The sequence below is a fragment of the Hesperophylax consimilis genome, chromosome 6 (genome assembly GCF_061612785.1).
Source record: "Hesperophylax consimilis isolate HC1 chromosome 6, BYU_Hcon_1.0, whole genome shotgun sequence".
Taxonomy (NCBI): Eukaryota; Metazoa; Arthropoda; class Insecta; order Trichoptera; family Limnephilidae; genus Hesperophylax; species Hesperophylax consimilis.
In genome coordinates, this window is record NC_142841.1 from 7,502,799 (window position 1) to 7,524,622 (window position 21,824).

Here is a 21,824-nt window from a genome sequence, read left to right on the forward strand (position 1 = left end):
TAATTGTTGAGTCGGACCATGTCAAGAGTCAGAATAATAGAAGATTATGTATGAGGCAAGGAGTGTGTGTCAAGACCGAGTTGTTTGGCGGTCCTTCCTCTCTGCCCACCCCTTCAGGGAAACGGCTTGATGGTTAGTTAGTTAGTTAATCATATTCTGTACGCACGGGCGCAAATAAAAAATGCATAGTAAAATTTTAAAGGCTATCTTGCAAAACGTGTTTCTTCCGAAAATAATTAAAATGGCGGTATACACTTAATGGAATAAATGCAGACATGGACAAGGTTAGGTTTCAATTTTCACCGAAATCTTTTATGGGTCCGATGAAATAAAATTTTACAGAAGCATCCTAAAACTATTCATATTAAGGGGTCAAAATTTTCTTTCACAAAACTTATTCAGTCATCAAAATATTTTGTTTATGCTCATCACTGGAGGAATATTAACATCGAGATAAATAGTTCACACGATAAACAAAATCTATCATACATAGAGACACACTTCCTGATAAACAAAATCTTGCTAATTTATAAAGAATCTCATCAAATTATTCGTATTTATGTTAAAAAAACGGGATTGTAGGCCATTAAAGAATGAATTGATAGGTATCCTGATAAACTTTAAGTAAAATACCAATGTTTTGCCACGTGCTCATAAATTATATTTTTTTGAATTTTTCATCTTGTCGTGATATATCATTAAGACAAACGCAGATGTATGAACACGTGTTCTGATATTATTACGAATTTACTAACATTATCAGGAAGCTGCTTGCAATCCCGTTTTTAACAGGATTACCAACAATTACTTATTTTTCTACATGCACGACACGCAAGACTTACCTCCGGGATAAAAATTACTAGGTGCCATATTTCAGCAGAACTCTGAGATCAATTCTTTAAGTTGTTGGGATCACCTAGGGTTATCTCCATCAATTCTCAGATCTTATGATAATCTAACTGAACCCTGTGAATGAACTGGTGAACCCGTTGGACGCAAACGCTAGGCGGTCATTAAATAAATTAGAAGGCAATTTGTCAGACCGCGTGCACATTCAGTACCTACTGGGCAAACAATTGAATAGATTCACTATCGACATCTCGACGAAAGACGGCTGAATGATATTAGAGAAGACATTCACTTACTTACGAATCGTAGTCACACCACTGGTACGACATACTTTTTGGCGACTTAAAGAGCGAAAAAAATTGGCTAGTTGATTTTTTTTACAACCATATATAATGAACCTGCCGGTGAGAGTTCTATCGCAATCGCTCTTTTAGATAATATTATATGCGATGTAAATGAGATAGCTTTATGCTTTTAGTAATAAACATTTTAATTTGCTAAAAATAGGGTTTTATATATTCGTCAGTTATTAGTTAGAAAAATAACCTGCTGGTGTCTCCACAACGTCAAGCAAACACCCGCTCAAACCTTGGATGCGTGCTCCCTAAAATTAGAACCACATTCGCTCAGCGAAAATTCTGGTTCATCGCTCCTAAAACATATAATGCATTGAGCACAGATATAAAATTAAATAATTCTATCGGTGGGTGAGTTGACATGGCGTTTGAGTCCCACCGAGGCGTAGTGTGTTCAATTCCTCGGCTGGCTAAGTACTCCATCACAACATAAGCAACATTTTCCGCTTACTGTGGCAGTAGTAGGAGATTTTCAAATATTGTCAGGTTATTCATAACCCGAGAATTTTCGTCTTTCATTAAAAATAAATACTCGTATATGTATCCCTTTTTATCATCCGTGTTCAACTTTGGATATTTGAAAAGGGACGAGCGTTTTTTAAAGAATACATGAGTTCCTAACATAAAGAATAAATGAGTTCCTAACCTTGTTTAAAGAATACATGAGTTCCTAACGTTGTTTAAAAAATACATGAGTTCCTAACGTTGTTTAAAAAATACACGAGTTCCTAAGGTTATTTAAAGAATACATGACTTCTTAATGTTGTTTTAAAAAATCACTCTTTTTTATTTCACTAAATTCGAATGTGACAATGTGATCGTAAACATGTACTCTTCTTTCTAGATATATCATGATTAATCTAGGTTAAATTTGTTCATGTAAAATAATTAGTATAATTTTACATATATTTTAATTTTATTTATTTTTTATTCATTAATGCCCTATCGGGCTTTTATAAGGAAAATTGACAATTTATGTATGGATATGTAACAGGATATATAGATAATAGCATAACAATATAAATAAAAAAATCAAATACTAATACACGATTGAAATCAAAAACAAATAATAACACCTGATATTGTATAGTATAAAGCAAAGATTAAAATATAAATTAAGTGTGTAAATTTTGATTTTTATTTCTATTTTCTGTAAAATAACTCTTCTCAATTCAGTTTAATCTTTTTTTTTAATTTCTATTATGGTTTGTATAATAACGTGTTTTTGTTTTTTAATTCTTAATTATGTCCTTTTCCATGTTTTATTATTTGTTTCTAAAATATATTATTTTCCTAGTTCTTACATCAGGAACTAAATCATGTGCGACTTCCATAATAATGGCATGAGCCTATGAGCGGTAGTTGAAAAACATCACAAAAATTGTAATTAGTAAAATTTATAAATAAAAAAAAACTTAACTTGCTTAGTTAAGTGTTCTGATAACGGGGAGTAAATATTAACATGATCAATTTTCCTACAAAAATTGTATAAGAACCTATTGATTTTCAACCTTCAATAACGACGTAACCAAGCAAACAAATTTGAAATTTACAGAAAATTGATCCCAACTTACTTACGAATTGAAGTCACATTTTTTTTCTAAATCAAATAATGTCTCAAGGTAAGTCCCATTCCCAACCAAAAACATATCGTTCGGTTATGAGTTGTAACAAAGTTGTAATAAACGATGATAACAGATGAAGCAAATAGTTTAAACGAAATAACCTACAAACCTTCAATTAGGCGTTGTTGATAAGAATCCGTAAATTGATTTGTGATCCGAAAAAAGATGAATAGGTTATCAACACATTCTTTGCGGAAAACAGGGAAACTCGTCATACGCCTTTTTACAGTAAGAATTTACTCGTTTTGTTGAGAAAAGCGGTAAGGAGCGGGAAACTTGTAAACAAGGGGTTCTAAATGGGTGCGGGGTCATGTGTTTTCTGTTGTCGGCGGTAACTGATCTATTTACATGTCAATACAATAAGTTTGAAACACAACAAAAAAATAAAAATAAAAGTGTTGTCGCGTATGTTCCGCTCACAAACTACGCAGTGAAACGCGGTACATGTGCAAGTTTTGCAATGTGCCCCTGCATAAAGGAAAGTGTTTCGAACGCTATCACACTATTAGGTTATAGTTTTTTTTTTATATATGTATTGAAAATTTCTAAATAATCTTGTAATTTTGTATGAATAAATTTCGATGTGTTATTTCGTTTGTGAAATACTGTTTTTTCTATGATTCCCAAGAAAGTAGAAAGTTTTTGTTCATAAAAAAAGGAATTACACATACATTTCTAAGTAAATAAATAGAGACATCTTTTTAAAGAAAAACACTGAAAGTTTCATCGAAAAATACCAGATAGATCATAAGATATGAATATTTTGCGGAAAGTCTAATTTTGGCGCTAAAATTAAAAGAAACAATCGCGCTTCGCCCCCAATTTGTAAAATGCCCAACCATATAGTGTTAAGATAGCGATTATGTTTTCTGTGACCAAATACGATGACGCAAATATATATATTTTTAATTGATACCTCAAACTAGGCAAATGCCCGTATTATGGTGGTAACATAAATAAGAAAATATTTAAAAAAAATATATAAAAAAATATAAAAACAATAATACAATGTTGTACATATATCGTAATACAAATGGTAATACAAAAACAGAAATAATAAATATATACGGTAATAGGGATAAATCGGAATGAATTCACATTTATTAGGGTTTTTCTTCACTCAGACAATAATTTCATTCAGGAAGCTTTCCGATTTCGTTCTGCCATTTTCTATCAGCCATACGGTAATTTGCTTTTGAAGAGGGCCTGTTTTAACCTTACTGCATTGCTGCCCGAACCCATTGTATACCTTAGGAGCCAGGAATACATGGAAACGTTGTCCAAACGATGTATTCATTACTGTACTATCATCCTTTGTTCTGATGTTAGTCTTGTCGTGTAATTGTGATCGACAAGACTATGAAGCTTGGGACTGTTAGTATAGTACATTTTGAGTGCATGGATATATATGTTCCCGGAAATGTATACATTTCCTAGGAATTGTATACAACTGTTAGGAAATGTATTCAGTTCCGAAGCTATTTAGGAAATGTATAAAATATTGTTTTAAAAATTATTTAATACGTACATATCCTGGGAAATGTATACATTTCCTAGGAATTGTATATAATTCCAATATCGTGTGAGGAAATGTATAAAAATAATGCTTTCTGTAATAAAACACAATTCATTTGGTAAGTAATCAGTCTGTTTTTTAAGTAATTATAAATGTCACAATATTAAAGTAAAAGTCTTTATATTCTTATACTAAGTTAAATGTTAACAAGGCAGTCCATATGGCTATTTACTTTTGCAGGGTAAGCTGGAATGGCTCTTGGAAGTACACAATAGTTTATTTGTTATAGCACAGACATCTTGCTGTAATACAGTTCTTTTGGCAAAGGCACTTTTTAAATCTTTGGACGGTTCCAGTGGATTGTAGGTTAGAAACTGAACGTAGAACATTCTCCGTACTCGGTAGATCCTCTGCATCCAGAAGAAATCTTGGACACACATTAATCTGAGATCGAGAATAATATAATTGTTTTAAGATTCCGTTCTGGGTACCAATTTGATAGAGCTCATCATCGGTTTTAGCCAAAACTACACCTATAATATTTCAGGCATCACCACGTCCTCTATCAACCTCTGGAACTGCAATTCGTACAGAAGTGCCAATAGGTACAGGGGCAAACTTCTTTTCACTCGATTTCAACATTTTTTCAGCCTGTTGTTGTAGGTTTTTCTTAGCACTTTGACGATTATCTAGTAATTTAAATTTTTTTGAACACAATGGACACAGAACTTTAGATCCAAATCCTTCATCGGGTGATTCTTCAGCAACAGCGCAAATAGCGTGGATTGCACATCCGCATTCTCTACATGTATGAGCCTCTGTAGTTTCTTGTGAACAGACGCTGCATGGCCTGATCAGACGATGCAATACCCTCCCCTTGCCCCGCTATCCCCGCGTACCCATTGATATCTTAAATGTTTTACATTTCCGATTGCTATTTAGGAAATGTATAGAATGTGTCTAATATAATTTATTTCACACATTTCCGGGCGATTTTAGGAACTACGTACATTTCCTAGGAATTGAATACAATGACGGATTACATACATTACAGTTAACATATACACCTGTCTTAGTCTAATAATTATGTTTAATTAGATAGAGTATAGGAAGTCATATTTGTACAGCGCCTTTGAGGTGATTTTTACAAAAAACGGCGATATACAAATTATACAAGTAATATTATGATTATGAAAACACAATGCTTTGTAATTTTTTTAATGGTGAACGTGTACGCTGTTCAAACTGAAAGTGAAGAAGTACCCGGCTATTCAGATCTGGTCACCAAACACGGTGATAATAGCATTTCAAACAACGAAATGGTCCTATACCAGGGCGATATTGAGAGTATCTTCGCCTTTAGATGTGCCGAAAATAAAACTTATATTATTTTAGACGATTAAATTGTATTACAAATTAAATTTGATTGATTTGTGCGATTTAATTGAAACGTGCGCACGCCGGGATTTAAACCCGCGACCTCTGGATTGCTAATCGAGAGGCTTGCCCCTCAACCATGGAGGCCTTCATTAGAACAATTGATCAAATTTCAAAGTTAAAATTCATGTTCTGTTATTATTTCACCATATGGGCCGGTTGTTTCACATTACTTGAATAATAACAGAACTTGAATAGGACTTTGAAATTATCAATTTGCAGACGATGCACCGAAATAATAAATAATTATTATAGTAGTCCCGGAGAGAGGTCGTACATGACGTCATCGTTTCAGATTCTTCTGTTTTGTTCGTTTTCATACCAGTAAAAGTCTAGACGTGTGAGAAGAAAGACGATCGTAGATAACGTAACTGCGCTATATAAATGCCATGTTATTATTATTATTATTACGACCTCTCTATGTGACAATGTGACTACAGTGTTTGATTGTTTGATTTTAAATACCAACTGACAATAAAAAAAATATTTGAATAAAGAAGCCGAAGGATCGTTCAAACTGAATTTAGATGCATAGTGTGTATGTAGCTTAACTTCGCCATATGATTTATTTTAATAGTCACCTACGCAAAAACCAATCCGCAAAACTTTTAAAGATGCTTTTTGTGAATGAACCTTTGGTATAGCTTTACCACTGCGGTGGTTGATTGGTACAACAATACTCATTCAAAAGCCCACACTTTTCAGTGTTCCGCTGAACAATCGATAAGTTTAAACCGGATGATAACCGTTAAACATTATAAATCACCAGTTATTTTTCCCGCTAAATTGGATGACGTTATGTATTTCATTGTTCATTAATCCGAAATTAAATCTTTTTTGATAAATTTGTGTTATTTCATAATTTAATCATTTAATAATAATATATGGTATACTTGCGGCGCGTTCCAGAGTGGAAGATACTCTCAGTATCACCCTGATGTAAGACCACCATTCAGAATTGAAACGTTGCTTGAGATGGCTTTGACCGTGTTTGGTGACCAGATCTGACTAGCCAGGAGACTCCCCAACCATCCCCTTTCCCTTCCCACTACCTTCAGCTTCACAACATAACTCAAATGGGGATGTCACAGTATCACCGACTCCAGACGATTGGGAGCAGTTGGGACATCTTTGAATACAGCTAAAAGAGGAACAAACTAAAAAATAAATAAATTAGATATTTATTTGTATTCCTGAAATCTACGTCTACGTATATGCCGATGTATCAATCTACATATTTCTCGCTAATCTACCAGTCGCGTGCAATGATTGCGCAAATAAACAATAGCAAATTAAAAACTAGAACGGTTGCGAAAACAGTTGATAAAAATATTATATAATGATTACCTATAATTTTTTTCACGATAATTTCCACAATAGTGTGCCAGATAAAGAGCATACATTAGCAATTCGTTTCGAATTTAGTTATTCGTAATAATGCTTTATTTCGACTGTGACATTCAGTGTTCAACAAAAGATTTTACCAACATTATATTTAAATAATTATAATTTCAGCGATAATATTTTATAGTTAAGTGTTTTATTTGGCGTACGAAATGAGAAGCGTAATCTTAATGGCGAAGAGAACGGCCCTGAAACTCCTTGAGATAATTTATTATTTAAATATTTTTTGGCCTGCTTCTATCTTTGGATTGCTTACAATATGAAAAGCAAAAAAATTATAACAAACGTTTTATTACAATTTCTTGTATCTACGAAAGGTAATACACATATTAAAATGTGTTAATTATGCGACTATATGCTGGGGAGATGTTAATTATGCGACTATATGCTGGGGAGATGTTAATTATGCGACTATATGCTGGGGAGATGTTAATTATGCGACTATATGCTAGGGAGATGTTAATTATGCGACTATATGCTGGGGAGATGTTAATTATGCGACTATATCTGAATACATATAATATCGTTCATCGTTAGTTTATACAGAGTTTACATTTACATGGATCATTTTTGGGTCCGAAAAGGTTACTGAAAAGGCAAATGCCCTTTTAAAAAAACGATAAAAGGAAAAAAATGGTAGAAAAAATTGGTGGAAAATATAATATCTATTCAGGGGTGACCGGATAAATAATCAAAATGATAATTTATCACATCTTTAAAAAGTTATATAAAGTCATGGAAAGTGATGAAAAAAAACTTTATTAACTGGGTTAAGTAGGTTAGGTTAGGTAAGGTTTAGTTTTTTTTTTCATCGTTTCTAATGACTTTATATCACTTTTTAAAAGTGTGTTGAATTGTCACTGTGTTGAGTTATCATGGAACCCTATTCAGGAACCCATGTGTAGATACTCCATTTCGGAATAAAGATGGAAATGCATATCTATGCAGTCGGGAGCGTCGCCAATGTAGATATTGTGGATACAAAAAAAAACTACGGAATTAAAACTGAATTTTGACCGATCGGTGGCCGAGTTGACATCGCGTTTGGGTCCCACCCAGGCGTAGTGTGCAATTCCTCGGCTGGCTAAGTCCTCCATCACAACACAAGCAACATTTTCAGCTTACTGTGGTGGTAGTAGGAGATTTTCAAATATTGTCAGGTTATTCGTAACCTGGGAATGTTTGACTGTCTTTTAAAAAAAAAAAAAAAAACATACGCGTGTAAGTCCTTCGTTGGTTAGTTCCACTTTCGGCCGCTTGCATAGATAAAATTGCAGAGCTGTAATGTTATATCAGACATTGATTAATTTGATGTATGACGCAAAACTGGTGTACGATTTTATATCCCATAGAAAAGTGACGAAGGTGAACACATTCAGATTTTCTAAATAGTGTCATAATGGGGTATTTCCACAAACGAGGGATTCTGTTGAAAATGTATGGAATATTTAAAGATCATTTTTCTGATTTTAATCATCCTACTAAAAATGTTTGTTTTTTATGTTTTCATTCAAAATTATTGATTTTAAAAACGATCAAATACTGACAAAAAGTAAACGGACCGTGATTGGCCGATTGTATTCTGACGTCACAAGCGTATTCCGCGCGCGGACCAAACCACAACTCAACTTACTCAACCAAACTACTCGTACCTTTGCGAACTGACGTTTATGTAAAGCTCGTGATTTTTACCGTTTTTTTCTTATTTTTTAAGATAATTGTGATATTTTGTGAACTTATTCATATATTTTACATTATTATTATGACTGACAGTGGTTTTGTAAAAGGACAGGCTGATAACTTGCCTAGAATCGATGTTTTGATGATGGGTTCTTTTTTTGCCAACAACGCTAATTTTGTTAGTGTTGAATTTAAAGGTTGGAAAGCATCAAGGTATGAAAAAATATTGTATACTCTCTCATAATATATAATTTTCAGTATTTTAGTTACATGCACCCAAAATATTAGTTTTTTTTACATTTTTTCACGTAAATACAATCGAAGTGTCTGTCACATAACCTGTTTCTCACAACACGCTATGCAACTGTCACCATAATAATTAGTATTTTTAAATTTCATTATTGACCTTACAAATGTAGTAATTTCTTACTAGTATAGAAATAATTTGATCCGTATAAGGCATATAATGTCATTTCCAGCCTAAAAATACACATAAATAATGTTAACAGGTGAATTTATTCAAATGTTAAATCTCGCAAAAATATATAACAATGCTTGTGGGGTTCTCTAATACCTAATAATACTATGCATCCGTCAATGAATATTTTGGTAAATCATCATGTCTGTTGTCTATATTGCAGATCAGCTAGAGAAAATTATGGAGACAGTGCTGTAGGCTATGTCCAAGTCAAGCGAACCGGCGACATTTGTACAGTAAAGGCTAGACTAACTCCTGAGCATAGAATCAGAACGAAAGCTTATGCAGTCATCCTAATTTGCAATGAAGCCCTAGAAGTTATACATTCATGCAAATGTGAAGATTGTCCTGCATCCCAAGGTAAACCTCTAATTTGTTTCTGCTGATTATTTCATTTTTCTTAATTAATAACATGCTAATTGTATACATATAAGCAAGCCCAGTTTAAATTAATCACTTTTGTCATTGACTCGGAGAGACAATGATGATGTAAGTTTGTTCGCAAAACCTAGACAGATTGCCTGAATACAGACAGATTGATTGCCTGGATAGTAGTAGTGAACCATGTAAGCAACCAAGATGCAACATTATGAAGCCTATTAAGCATTATTAGCCATACTCTAACCACAGAGCTATCTCCCCAATATCTAGGCTCGTCATGTATGAAATGGAGAAAAGTGTGGCATTCTGCACGTGTGTTTCTATGTTTGTTTGCTTCATTCCCTTTGTTATTATCCACTGCATAAACAATATTGTAATGTAGACGATTTATGAGCATTATTCAATATATTTTGTAATTTTTAAGATATCAATTTATAATGATACAATGATAAAGTGCCCAGACTGAAAAATTACCTGTTACGAGTACCAACGTTCCATTAACTATGAACAGTAGGTCTATTGCTGGTAGGTTGTTTTCATATTTGTTTGGACATTTAAAAATAAATTAGTATATATTTTTATTATTCCAGGTGGCTGTAAGCATGCGCTTGCATTCCTATCGTGGCTCCACAGGCGCAGTGAAGAACCTCCAAAGACCTCAACAGAGTGCTACTGGAAAAAATCGAAGATGGCAGGCATAGGAACAAGCCTTAAATTCATCAAGGCAGAAGATATGGGAACAGTACCACGTGTAAATTATCCCAACAATGATGGTACTTTCTTCAACGAGTTGATTGAAAAGAGTATCTCATGTCAATCAGAAATAGTCAAATTCTATGTTGACCCAACACCGATTGAAAACCTTTCAATTCACAATATGATTTGCAATTTTTTCAATAATGATGTAGGATCTCTCCCAGAGGAATTTATTGACTTTTGTCAATCCTCAATGACGGCAAAAGCCTGTCAGGGGGCATTTGATGAGACAGTGGATCAAGCAGACTGTCCGTTATGGCACAACCTTCGATATGCTCGAGTGACCGCCTCAAATTTGTATGAGGCGGCACACTGTAAAACGACAGATGGGTCACTAGTAGAGAAAATACTAGGTGCTAAATTATATGGGACCAAAGCCATGGAACGAGGTAAAACTCTAGAACCCAAAGTATTAAAAGTAGTCGAGGCTACAGGGAAAATGAAATTAAAAAAGTGTGGGTTAATTTTATCAAACAAACTCCCAATTTTTGGCGCTTCACCAGACGCCTTGGGAGGAGATTTCATCGTAGAAGTCAAATGTCCTATGAAAGACTCGACGATGATGAATTATTTAACGGCTACCGGAGAACCCACTCCGAAAGTAATGGCACAAATACAATTGCAAATGTATTTTGCCCAGAAGACAGCTGCACTGTATTGTGTGGCCAATCCAGACTTTGAAACGTCAAAAAAAGTTACTCAGTGTCATGTCAGGTATGATGAAGACCTATGTAAGGAACTTATTATTAAATCTACACAATTTTGGTGTAATGCTGTCTTTTCTAAATTAAAATATTAAATAAATGCGTGTAAAACAAATGAATAATAATTGATCTTTTAATTGCCTTATTGACCTCTCTTTAGAAATTTTCATAATACATATTCCATAAATATCTAACGCAAGGCATTAAAATAATAAAAATCGAGAACTGTTAAGTATTGTTATAATATGCTTTGAAAATCTTGTCCATTTTAACAATAAAACAATATGTGTATATTTATTTAATTTTATTTACATTAAAACATACAAACATTACAAATATTATTTTTACATATGTAGGTGATGACAAAAAGCGTTTCCGAAGGTTTTTTTATATACAGATACAGATTTATTTATACAATAACATTATTACATTACATATAATATTTTGACCCACAGAACAAGTCTTATGATGGTCGATACTAAGCAAAAAGAATAATATTACATAACATGCACAACAAAATGAGACAGATTTATTTATACAATAACATTATTACATTACATATAATATTTTGACACACAGAACAAGTCTTATGATGGTCGATACTAAGCAAAAAGAATAATATTACATAACATGCACAACAAAATGAGACAGATTTATTTATACAATAACATTATTACATTACATATAATATTTTGACTCACAGAACAAGTCTTATGATGGTCGATACTAAGCAAAAAGAATAATATTACATAACATGCACAACAAAATGACACAGATTTATTTATACAATAACATTATTACATTACATATAATATTTTGACCCACAGAACAAGTCTTATGATGGTCGATACTAAGCAAAAAGAATAATATTACATAACATCCACAACAAAATGATAAGATTTAGATATTTCTAATATAATATAGATTTAGATAGGCTATACTTTAATAACGCTGTCTTGTAGATTAATGAGACTACAAACTAGTCTAACAATTTGATTCATGATAGGAACATGGTTATGGTGTATGGATGCATGCATCTTGCACATCCCAAATTCACGTATCCTACTGATAACCCGTTCTACGTGAATTCGCAGGGCAGCAATCCTTTTTGCTTGGATTACTTCCTCTGAAGTGCAAACGACATTAGCATATACACTGGGAGGACGAACTAACTCACATTGCCGAATGTGAAGCAAATTAGTAATGTTTTTAAATCCCCTGTCTGCCATGATGCACGTACCCGGCTTCAAGATGTCAAGATATCCGCAATCTTCAACTATAATAGTGTCCGAAGCACGTCCACCATAACCTGAAGAAATAAAACTAATCACTCCGTTTGGGGTGCATGACACCAGATATTTAAGAGTGTTGCAACTTTTATATTCCGACCAGGTTAAAGATTGGTGTATCGGGTTAATAGGCTTATTGATTTGAATTTCTAAGCAGTCAATAATGGTCTGCACATTGGAGTATCTCGCTCTGAAGCTTATGGGTAAGTGAAGTCTTATTTTACTAGGAGACGGCCATACAATAAGACTTTTCAAAATATTGTCCATTAATAAAATAGTTTTAGTAAAAATTCTACTCATTGATGTAACTGAAATACCAAACTGTATTGCGAGTATGGCAAATTTATCATTGAGGCGAACTTTTTTTAACGTAATTAAAATATCAGTTACCTCACAAGGAATTTTCTTTGCTAATATGGAAATAACATGGTACATTTGTTTGGGGATTCCTAGACATAGCCTAGGACTCCTTTCAAGCGCCATCAGGTTGCATTGGCGCATCTGGAATTTAAAATTGACTTCCTCCACGTTGTCACCTAAAGAGTCAGGTGTGTTTGGGCGATATGGTAAATTCTCTAATGCATCTGAAGAATAATCTGATGATTCTGGTTCCACACTTAACGCAACTACTTTTGTACATTGTCTGCTTACATTATCAAACTTCAAAGGTGAGCAAGACATATCCTTTTTTTTTGTCAATGTTGATGTGGCCTTACTGCGCACATGGCACTTGATATTTGCTTGAACAGCCTTGTCGTCATTGGCAGGTGAATATGTTTGAGTTGCAACATGATGCGGTCCCGGTTGGATCACTGCCGAAGTAGAAGGCTGTGGCTCTGGTTCATTGTTTGCTACTAAACTTGCAATGACTTCAAGGCGTTTTCTCTTTAATCCTGTCAGTCTTGGAGTAGGAAGGGTTTTTTTTTGACAGTCAAATTTGTGTGGAATGACAGTCTTTTTTAAATACACTCTACCACCCATTAATTTAAACCTCATGTAATTTTCGACGTCTTCCTCAAGCTAAAATAATATAAAGAAATCAACATTAAACGTCATATTTTAAAATCAATTGTTATATATTAATAGCGTTTTATATTGAATTAAATCATTTTCTTAGTATTAATAAAACAGAAACTTACATTAAAATGATCTTCGCAACAATGAAGCTTGCTTTTGAGAGAAATGGTTTTGTTTTTAACCGGGTCTCTTTTCATGGCATGACACCATTTTTTTCTAGTTTCGATGTTCTTCGGAAAGCACAAAAACACTTTATTTGGAGTTTTATATGTCGAATTTGTACACATAGGAACCATACAACATTTGTATTTCAAATGAGGAGACATTCTAAAAAATATAACGATAAAAACTCAAACAAATCACTCGTAAACAGACAATAAGTACCACTATCACGTACTGTCAGAAGCCGGCTAGAAAATGGCAATACGCTTATGACGTCACACGATAGCCCCGCCCCAAAATTTCGTTTTGGCGGTATTTCAAAAATGGGATTTTAGACTCGCTCTAGAAAATTTATTCGTCAACATAAAAATAAAATAAAAATTCCGTAATCATCGTAATTTTTTGCTTAATTTTTTTAAGCAATAAAAAAAAAACGTGGAAATACCCCATTATTCTGAACTAAAATTCATATCGCACATCTCCACTTGACGTAGGTACATATTTTTTGTTAGTCTTATACTGCGTATAGCCGAGCCTCAAATTATGGGAAAGGAACGAAGCAAGAGCAAATGGCGCGAAATGCTCCTTGCGGTTGCTTCGTTCCTTTCCCATAATGCGAGGATCGGCTCGCGTTTCGATTCGCAAATGTAAACGCAGCATTAGATGTAAATGGCTAGTAAAGTCTAGTTAGCTAGTTAGTTAGTTGAGTCGCTAGCATGTCGATTGGTTATAAACCCGTGGGACAACGGGCTTATAAACTTATTATATTTTAATACAAGTCAATTGTTACCATCTAAGTTGTTTGTCACTACTTATAAATCTTAGTTAAATCTTAATGTAAGCATTCGTTTAGGCACCAAAACCAAACAGGTCATCATTCTTTACAAGAATGTAAGCATTTGTTTAGGCACCAAGACCAAACTTGTCATCATTCTTTACACGAATTCTAATCAATTATACAAATACGTGGGAGTCAAACTAACAATGCAAAGATAAATAAAAATCAAGTGCGTAGACAATTTGATGTATAAACATGTTCATTTTAATTATGCAACCACTATCAGTTTAAACATAATAAAAGCGCTTCATATCAGTTCTTGAATTCAATTGAAGCATTAACAAACCGAAACGCTGTTCCAGTTTAAATGTCAAAAATAATTTCAAGATAAACAAACAAAAACACAGTTCGTTTGAGAGACGTTAACATTGTCTTCAATGATTAAATATTACAATTTGAGGTTTTACTTATTAAGTTATTCAACTATAAAAAATATTCATCATGGACTTTTAGATATAAATTTAAATGGGTAAAATTTAATTAAAAAATTTAAAATGGGTATTCCAGCAATTCTGTTTAACTACAACACTCTGTTAAATTATATGAATATGCTCTTTTATATAAAATTCTAAATGATTTAGTTGATAGTCCGGTATTGCTAGAATCGATAAGCTTTCGGATTCCACAATGTAATAATAGAAGTCAGAATTTATTTCAGTGCAGAAATTCTGGTACTAACTACCATATGTATTCCTTTTTGCCCAGAATACTAATGGAGGGAAACAATTATACCACGTCAGTGGACATCTTCAATTTATCTTTAAACAAATATGAAATGTTATTAATGAAGCAATTCAGTAATTTATTTTATTTATTTATTTATTAATCTTAAGTTAGCTCACATCTTCGTGTGTGCTAATAGTTTTATAAACATATAAACATGTACATTGTTTGGCAAACATAATCTTTCTTTAAATATTTCAATAAAGTCACAAAAAAAGAAACATTAATAATTGAGATAGACATATTTTCTTAATTCATTTTTGAACTTATTAATATTTTCTATCACAGCAATTTCCTTCGGGATTTTGTTATAGAGTTGAACGGCCTGGTACATCAGAGATTTTTGGGTGCTTGTTTTTTTTCTTGTTGGCAATCTAATTTGCTTAGAATTTCTCGTCCCGTGTCCGTGTATCTCGTTATTGTGATTTATTTTTCTTTTCAGTTATGTAATATAAATAATGTATATTTCTTAATATTCATATGTAAAAGTCCCGAAAATGGGCGTTAACTAATTAATAAATAATAAATAAAAGTCAATGAATGTCGCACATTAAAATAAAAATGCATATATTTATTCACGACACTATGTAGATTGCATTTAGTTCGGGTAGATTCTTGCAATCATACGTAAAGATAGATGTAAGAAAATATGCTTTAAGAAAATAAAGATAATGTTGGTAGCTCTCAGTCGAAGTGTGCTGCAGTTAAAAATTACGTAAGTTGATATGGTCAAAATAGCGCAGTGGTCAGAGCACTTCTCCGATCCTGGGTTCAATTCCTAGATGCGACTGATTATTTTTCTGTCTCACATTTTTCGTTTGAGAGTCGCTAATATTATCTCAAATAATTTTTAAAAAAACCGCTCCAGAACACGACGTTAAAAAGTTTTCACTGTGTTTTGAATACCTTACATCGAAACACCGTTTTTACCATACACTAAATAACAAATAATAAGTCTAATTAGGTGCAATAATTATCGAAATGAGGTGAAATGTTTCTTAACCTTTGGAACACCAGACCCTCTTTTAGGGAAATCAAAAATTAATTCTAAAGTGTTTCAAATGCAAGCAATTTTGTTAAAAAAAATTATCCACTTTCTCATGGCAAACAGGTTTAAATCGCACATCGAAAATTCCAACTACGGCGAATTTCCATTGCCAGCAGCGCACGAACGGTTTGTCGGATGGGAAAAATTCTTGTCACTGGTGCACGAACGGTTTTCCAGAGGTTAAGTGCAATCGATTAAAAAACTAAGCATACTGATAATTACCGCTCCACATATTTTCTGTTTTTGTGTTATTATCAAATGTGCCAGTTAAAATGGCTGCGTTAATTATAAGAATAATAATATGAAAGATGTCGAAATGTTCATATTATTGTGTTGTTGTGGTGTTTATCTTTGAGAACAGTCCTCATTTACTGCGATCTTTAAATAAAAAAATACGATGTGGCCAAAAAGTATTTTAAGTGTGAACAAGTGGTCGTAATGAATCATTACCATAATGTTGCATATTATAAGGAATTATTATACGTAGACTTGATTTATGCATTGTGCAGCCATCTGGTAGAAATATACATATTTTACAAGACATAAATACATTCTTGTTAGGTATTTAAATATCATTCAAGCTTCGAGTGTGTTTCGTAACTTTTTTGTAGTTATTTTGCGTGTTACATAAATATATCATCAACTTGCAATTTGAATGGGATTCGTTCACGTGAGACGTAAAAATAAACATAATTATCCTACCGGCTGCGCCAGTTTGCTGTGAATGGATTATTGAAATAATAACTCCGAATAATGTTTTAAAGGAACGAGTGTCTAGAACTGCCTGGAGGCCAACATCCTCTCTATTACGCCTTCAAAATCTCTTTGATTATCGAAACCTCACGCTTTCCGTACCTTGGTATCTACCATGGAGGGGCGATCCTATTTACTACCGACATCTCTCGAATAAATCTATAACCTTTAAGATGTATCTACAATAGAACCATCTACGTCGTGTAACTCGATGTATTACAGTTCACAGCGAATTGATTTTGATTTTCAACCGATACACAACGAAAGTGAATTAATTTAATGGGGAAACAAATTTGTTAACTCTAAATTCATCTAAAAATAACGAATTAATAAAACTGTAATGTCCCCCCTACTACAAATAAATGATATTGATCCCTCTCTCATAAACCTGCCCAACGACACAAAATTGCAGGAATTATAGACACACATCGCTTTAGAATTAATCGCAACAAGTTTACCTCGACCGAGGTCAAGCCCGTCTAGACATTCATAACTACTATGGAAGAAATTATAGTTAGGTTCCATAGAACTACAAAATTACAAGAAATTAAGTCATTTTTCGACGATTGGCCTTTGAATCAGTTTGAAGAATTTTTTGAAAACAACGTGAAAAATTGTATTTGGAATACATTATTTGGTAATCATTGCAACAGCGGTCACTCGACAAGAACAGTGCGACACACTTATCTATGTAGTCGGCGAGTCACCCCTTTTAGAGACCTTTTGGATACAAACAAACGATGGACAAAAAACAGTTAATTCGGTATCTTTTTGGTCGTCTGCATAGATAACCTTGTAAAGTTATAAACAATATTTTGTAAAGTCAATACATTTAATGATCTTATTATCAATGAGCAAATGTAGAGGAAACCTACCGTTAATACACAATAATTGAACATTAAAGTGTTATAAAGATACGTGATTAAATTTAGTATGGGAGATATTTCAAGCGTGGCACTTAATTTTGACATTGTTTTTAACCTCACGACACCCAATTAATTTCTGTGATAATAACAACAAAAAATCATTAAGGTTAAACGCAACGCTCGTTGTATTCTACGTGTTCACAGACGGCGTTAATTAATTAATTTTGTTTAAATACGCTTTTGCAAGGTATTGCTTTACAGTATTAAGACAAATTATTTGTTTGCGCCCTCATATACGCAATATGAATATGAATAGATAGTTTTGTCCATATAAAAACTCAATTCTATCGAGAAAGGCATACAAATACAATATTGGATTGAATCATCGGTAAAATATTGTATTTGTGTGCCTTTCTCGAAAGAATTAAGTCTTTAAACGAACAAAACTATTGATTCATATTCATATTGCGTATATACGGGCGCAAACAAATGATTTGTCTTAATATTGTAAAGCAATACCTTGCAAAAGCGTATTTAAACAAAATTAATTAATTAACGCCATCTGTGAACACGTAGAATACAACGAGCGTTGCGTTTAACCTTAAATTCTCTAGCAAGGATTGTGAAAATATTTTCTTGGAGTAACAAAATATAAAATTAAGAATTACTGTTTTTTGTACAAAATGCCAAAATTATTAGATTTAGTATTGAAAATCCATTCTGAGAACATAACATGTAAAATCATGTCTCTCAAATCTTAATATATAAAACTTCAGCTTGCTTATGTTTGTGATCGCAAAACTCGAAAAGTAGTCCAACGATATCAATGATGATATAAAGATTGTTCTTATTAGTGGCAGGAATGTTTAGTGAGTGGTTTGAATGGTAGAATAAATCGGGGACGCCCGAGGAATACTTAACGCAATATCTCTGCACCGGAATGAAATGAAATTAACATAATATTATGATTTTTTATTGGCAGATTACTTATTTTTATGTTACATATTCATGCTTTTTGTTACTTACATATTCTGTTAATTTTGTTATTTCTATGTTACTCATATTTAGATGTTGCACCAAAATAATCTTGCCTCAATAGAATCGTTTTGAACAGAGGTCCCCAAACTCTTTCCTTCCCGTAGACCACGTGCCGATAATTTATGTTTTGGGTAGTGATGGTATGCCTAAATTTTTTTTTAAATTTCCCTAGAATTAAGAACGGATTTGTGTGAGGTATTCTTGAACCCTGGGGGTCGATATCGACCACTTTGAGAATGATTGGTTTAGACGCATGCTACCAGCATGCACGACAATCCGATGCGGCCAATTGCGCCTTTACGTTAGACAGTTGCTACGAACATTGTATAACATGTACTTAAATACTTCTAGACAGATAGATAAATTTTCATTCATTGGCATGTAATATATATATATATTCAGTACCAATTAACAGTGTTTACGGTCTACAAAAACATGAAAAGGAAATTAAATAATTGTAAAATTACAAACGTCGTTTAGTGATAAGAGAATTTACGCAAGAAAATAGATACATATAAGTACAATACAGATATTCGAACGATCAATATGAACTCATTTATCTATGGCTAATATGGGTACTCCATGACGAAATTCTTTCGAAAATTTAACTACATCAACAAAAATATTATACATATCTTTTCCTACAGTAAGAATGTATTTAGTTATTAAACTTAGGATACAAAGAAAAAATATAAGCTTTAGAACCTTTCAATATTATAAATTTATTTTGACAACGTTTGACAATCGATAGCTACACTATTTAAGTCACTTTTAATTTGATAATCATTTAGGTTATTTATGGGTGTGTACAAATTGGCATCATCGGCAAATAATTCTATGCGGAATTATTATTGTAATATAATATTATTAATAATTGATACGTCATTTAATAACATTGTTTTCTTACCTTTTGTACTTATACTTATATTTTTTACACTTTATACTATATAATAGTAGAAGTATAGAAGTACATATATAATTTTTTTACACTTTATACTATATATAAAGTGTATAATACTATACTTATATATACTATAATTATCATAATCCACAACGTAATACTAGAAGTCAGGATTTATTTCAGTGCAGAAATTCTGGGACTAACTACCGTACAACATACAACCTGTACTCTTGTTATTATACAAATTAATGAACTCCTTTGTACAACAGAACTCTCTAAGATAACTTGTATTGCACCTGCTTATATCGTTCATACTCAGTTTGTTGTGTAGTGTACTAAGCACTTATGATTGTACTCTTGAACAACTTTCCTATAATAATGTGTTATATAAAAGCCTTTAAGGCGTGAATAAAAAATAAACCAATGTTGCATTGAGGATTTTAGGCAGTTGGTAATTTTTTAAAAGATTCACATTCAGAAACTATTATTTTATAGTAACTGAATGTTCGTCAGACGATTAACAATTCAATAAAAGAAAAGAATTGCGCCGAACAAATTCTTTGTCAAAAGGTCAGCGTAATTAAAACTGTCTGACCCAGAAGTCGACACGAACGTCTTTAAAGCAGGAGGCTAACGACCGCAATCACCAATTAAAACTGAGCGAAGTCTTGAAATTACCCTTAGCGGAAGACTTGGCGAAGGACTGTGCAATGTGACTGAGCAATAAGCATTCGCTCAATGACAGAATTTTGTAATATTTATCAAGATGAATCCTTTTGTCTTTGGTTACTGATTACAATATCTCAATCAAATTGAGATATTGTAATCATGATATAGCGTAATACAAATATAACCACGTGTAAATAAACATACAAAGATTTATTTCTTAACGGCAGATGACTTTATCAACATAAATAAATGTTTTTTACGTAATTTATAAATTTACATTCAAATGGCAGCCAGAACAAATTATTTTGAATGTGACAAATTCCTATAGTCATTGGATTACGGTTAGATTACAGATAGATTATGGTTTTGTAAAACGACGAAAATCGGTAGAAGCCGGATAAAAGGAGAAAAAAGAAGTGACCACAAGTATGTATCCTATTTTATCGCGATTAATTTTTGGGTTACTATGCCATGTTGCGCTTCTTCCTTCTTTAGCAAATGTTTTGGACAGCGTTATAATGTCCATCATCGGGGCAGATGTGAAGATTTTAATAAAGTGAAATTGCGGAGGCAATGGTCCGAATTTGAATGGTGGTCACTTACGAGGGCGATACTGAGAGTATCTTCCACTATAATGCGGTGCAAATAAATTTAATTTTTTATTTGTTAAATCATATAAAACATTTAAAAAAAATCAATCATGTGAGTGTGATTATGCCCATTTGAAAGAAAACCGATTTCGTCAATTATTCATTTTTTTATTTACAAGGCAAAATTGAGCTTATCTCAAACACAGATACGCACATACACAACATAATTCTATCTTCAGTAAAAAGAAACCCAGGTGCCGTTTTGGTTCATCAATCACTATCTACATTTTTATATACTAATTCGAAAAACCGTAAAATATTTTTTACAATCAGATAAAGTTCGAAGTCTGATAATAATACGTTGAAATGTAATAAACTCAGAGTTGAAGATCGAGCGAACGAATACTCTGTTTTAAGGTCAAGCAGCGGAGTATTCCGTAGAAACAGTTAGGCAAATAGCTAAAATATTAAACGCTCGTGGCAGGAAATACGAAGGAAATAGGCGATCCGGCCTAGCGGACAATTAATTGTCGCGCTTAAGAGGAAGCTACAAGCCAAAAATGTGTATATTCTTGGTATACCTTATATTGTAGGTAATAGGCATTAAAATCGCTTAACAAACGGAGTGTAGAAAGTTCGATTTCAAGCACAAAACTGGTTTTTATTTATTTTACAAATCATTTTTTAAGAAAGCATAAAAAATAATCAGGTGAAACTGTCACAGATAATCTTAGCTATTATACT

At 32.8% G+C, this 21,824-nt stretch overlaps 3 protein-coding genes across 3 annotated transcripts in view; 1 reads left to right on the plus strand and 2 right to left on the minus strand.

Moving 5' to 3' along the window:
- LOC149422905 (mannosyl-oligosaccharide alpha-1,2-mannosidase IA-like) overlaps window positions 1-21,824 on the minus strand; it is a 565,758-nt gene that overhangs the window by 515,989 nt on the left and 27,945 nt on the right. The window lies entirely within an intron of this gene.
- On the plus strand, window positions 9,191-11,286 carry LOC149422907 (uncharacterized). The gene is made up of 2 exons (XM_089632345.1): window positions 9,191-9,705; window positions 10,317-11,286. The coding sequence occupies exons 1-2, from the start codon at window positions 9,453-9,455 to the stop codon at window positions 11,279-11,281; spliced, it is 1,218 nt and encodes a 405-aa protein (XP_089488471.1). The 5' UTR covers window positions 9,191-9,452; the 3' UTR covers window positions 11,282-11,286.
- LOC149422908 (uncharacterized) lies at window positions 12,122-13,494 on the minus strand. The gene has a single exon (XM_089632990.1). It carries the CDS (start codon window positions 13,469-13,471, stop codon window positions 12,122-12,124), a length of 1,350 nt encoding a protein of 449 aa, XP_089489116.1. The 5' UTR covers window positions 13,472-13,494.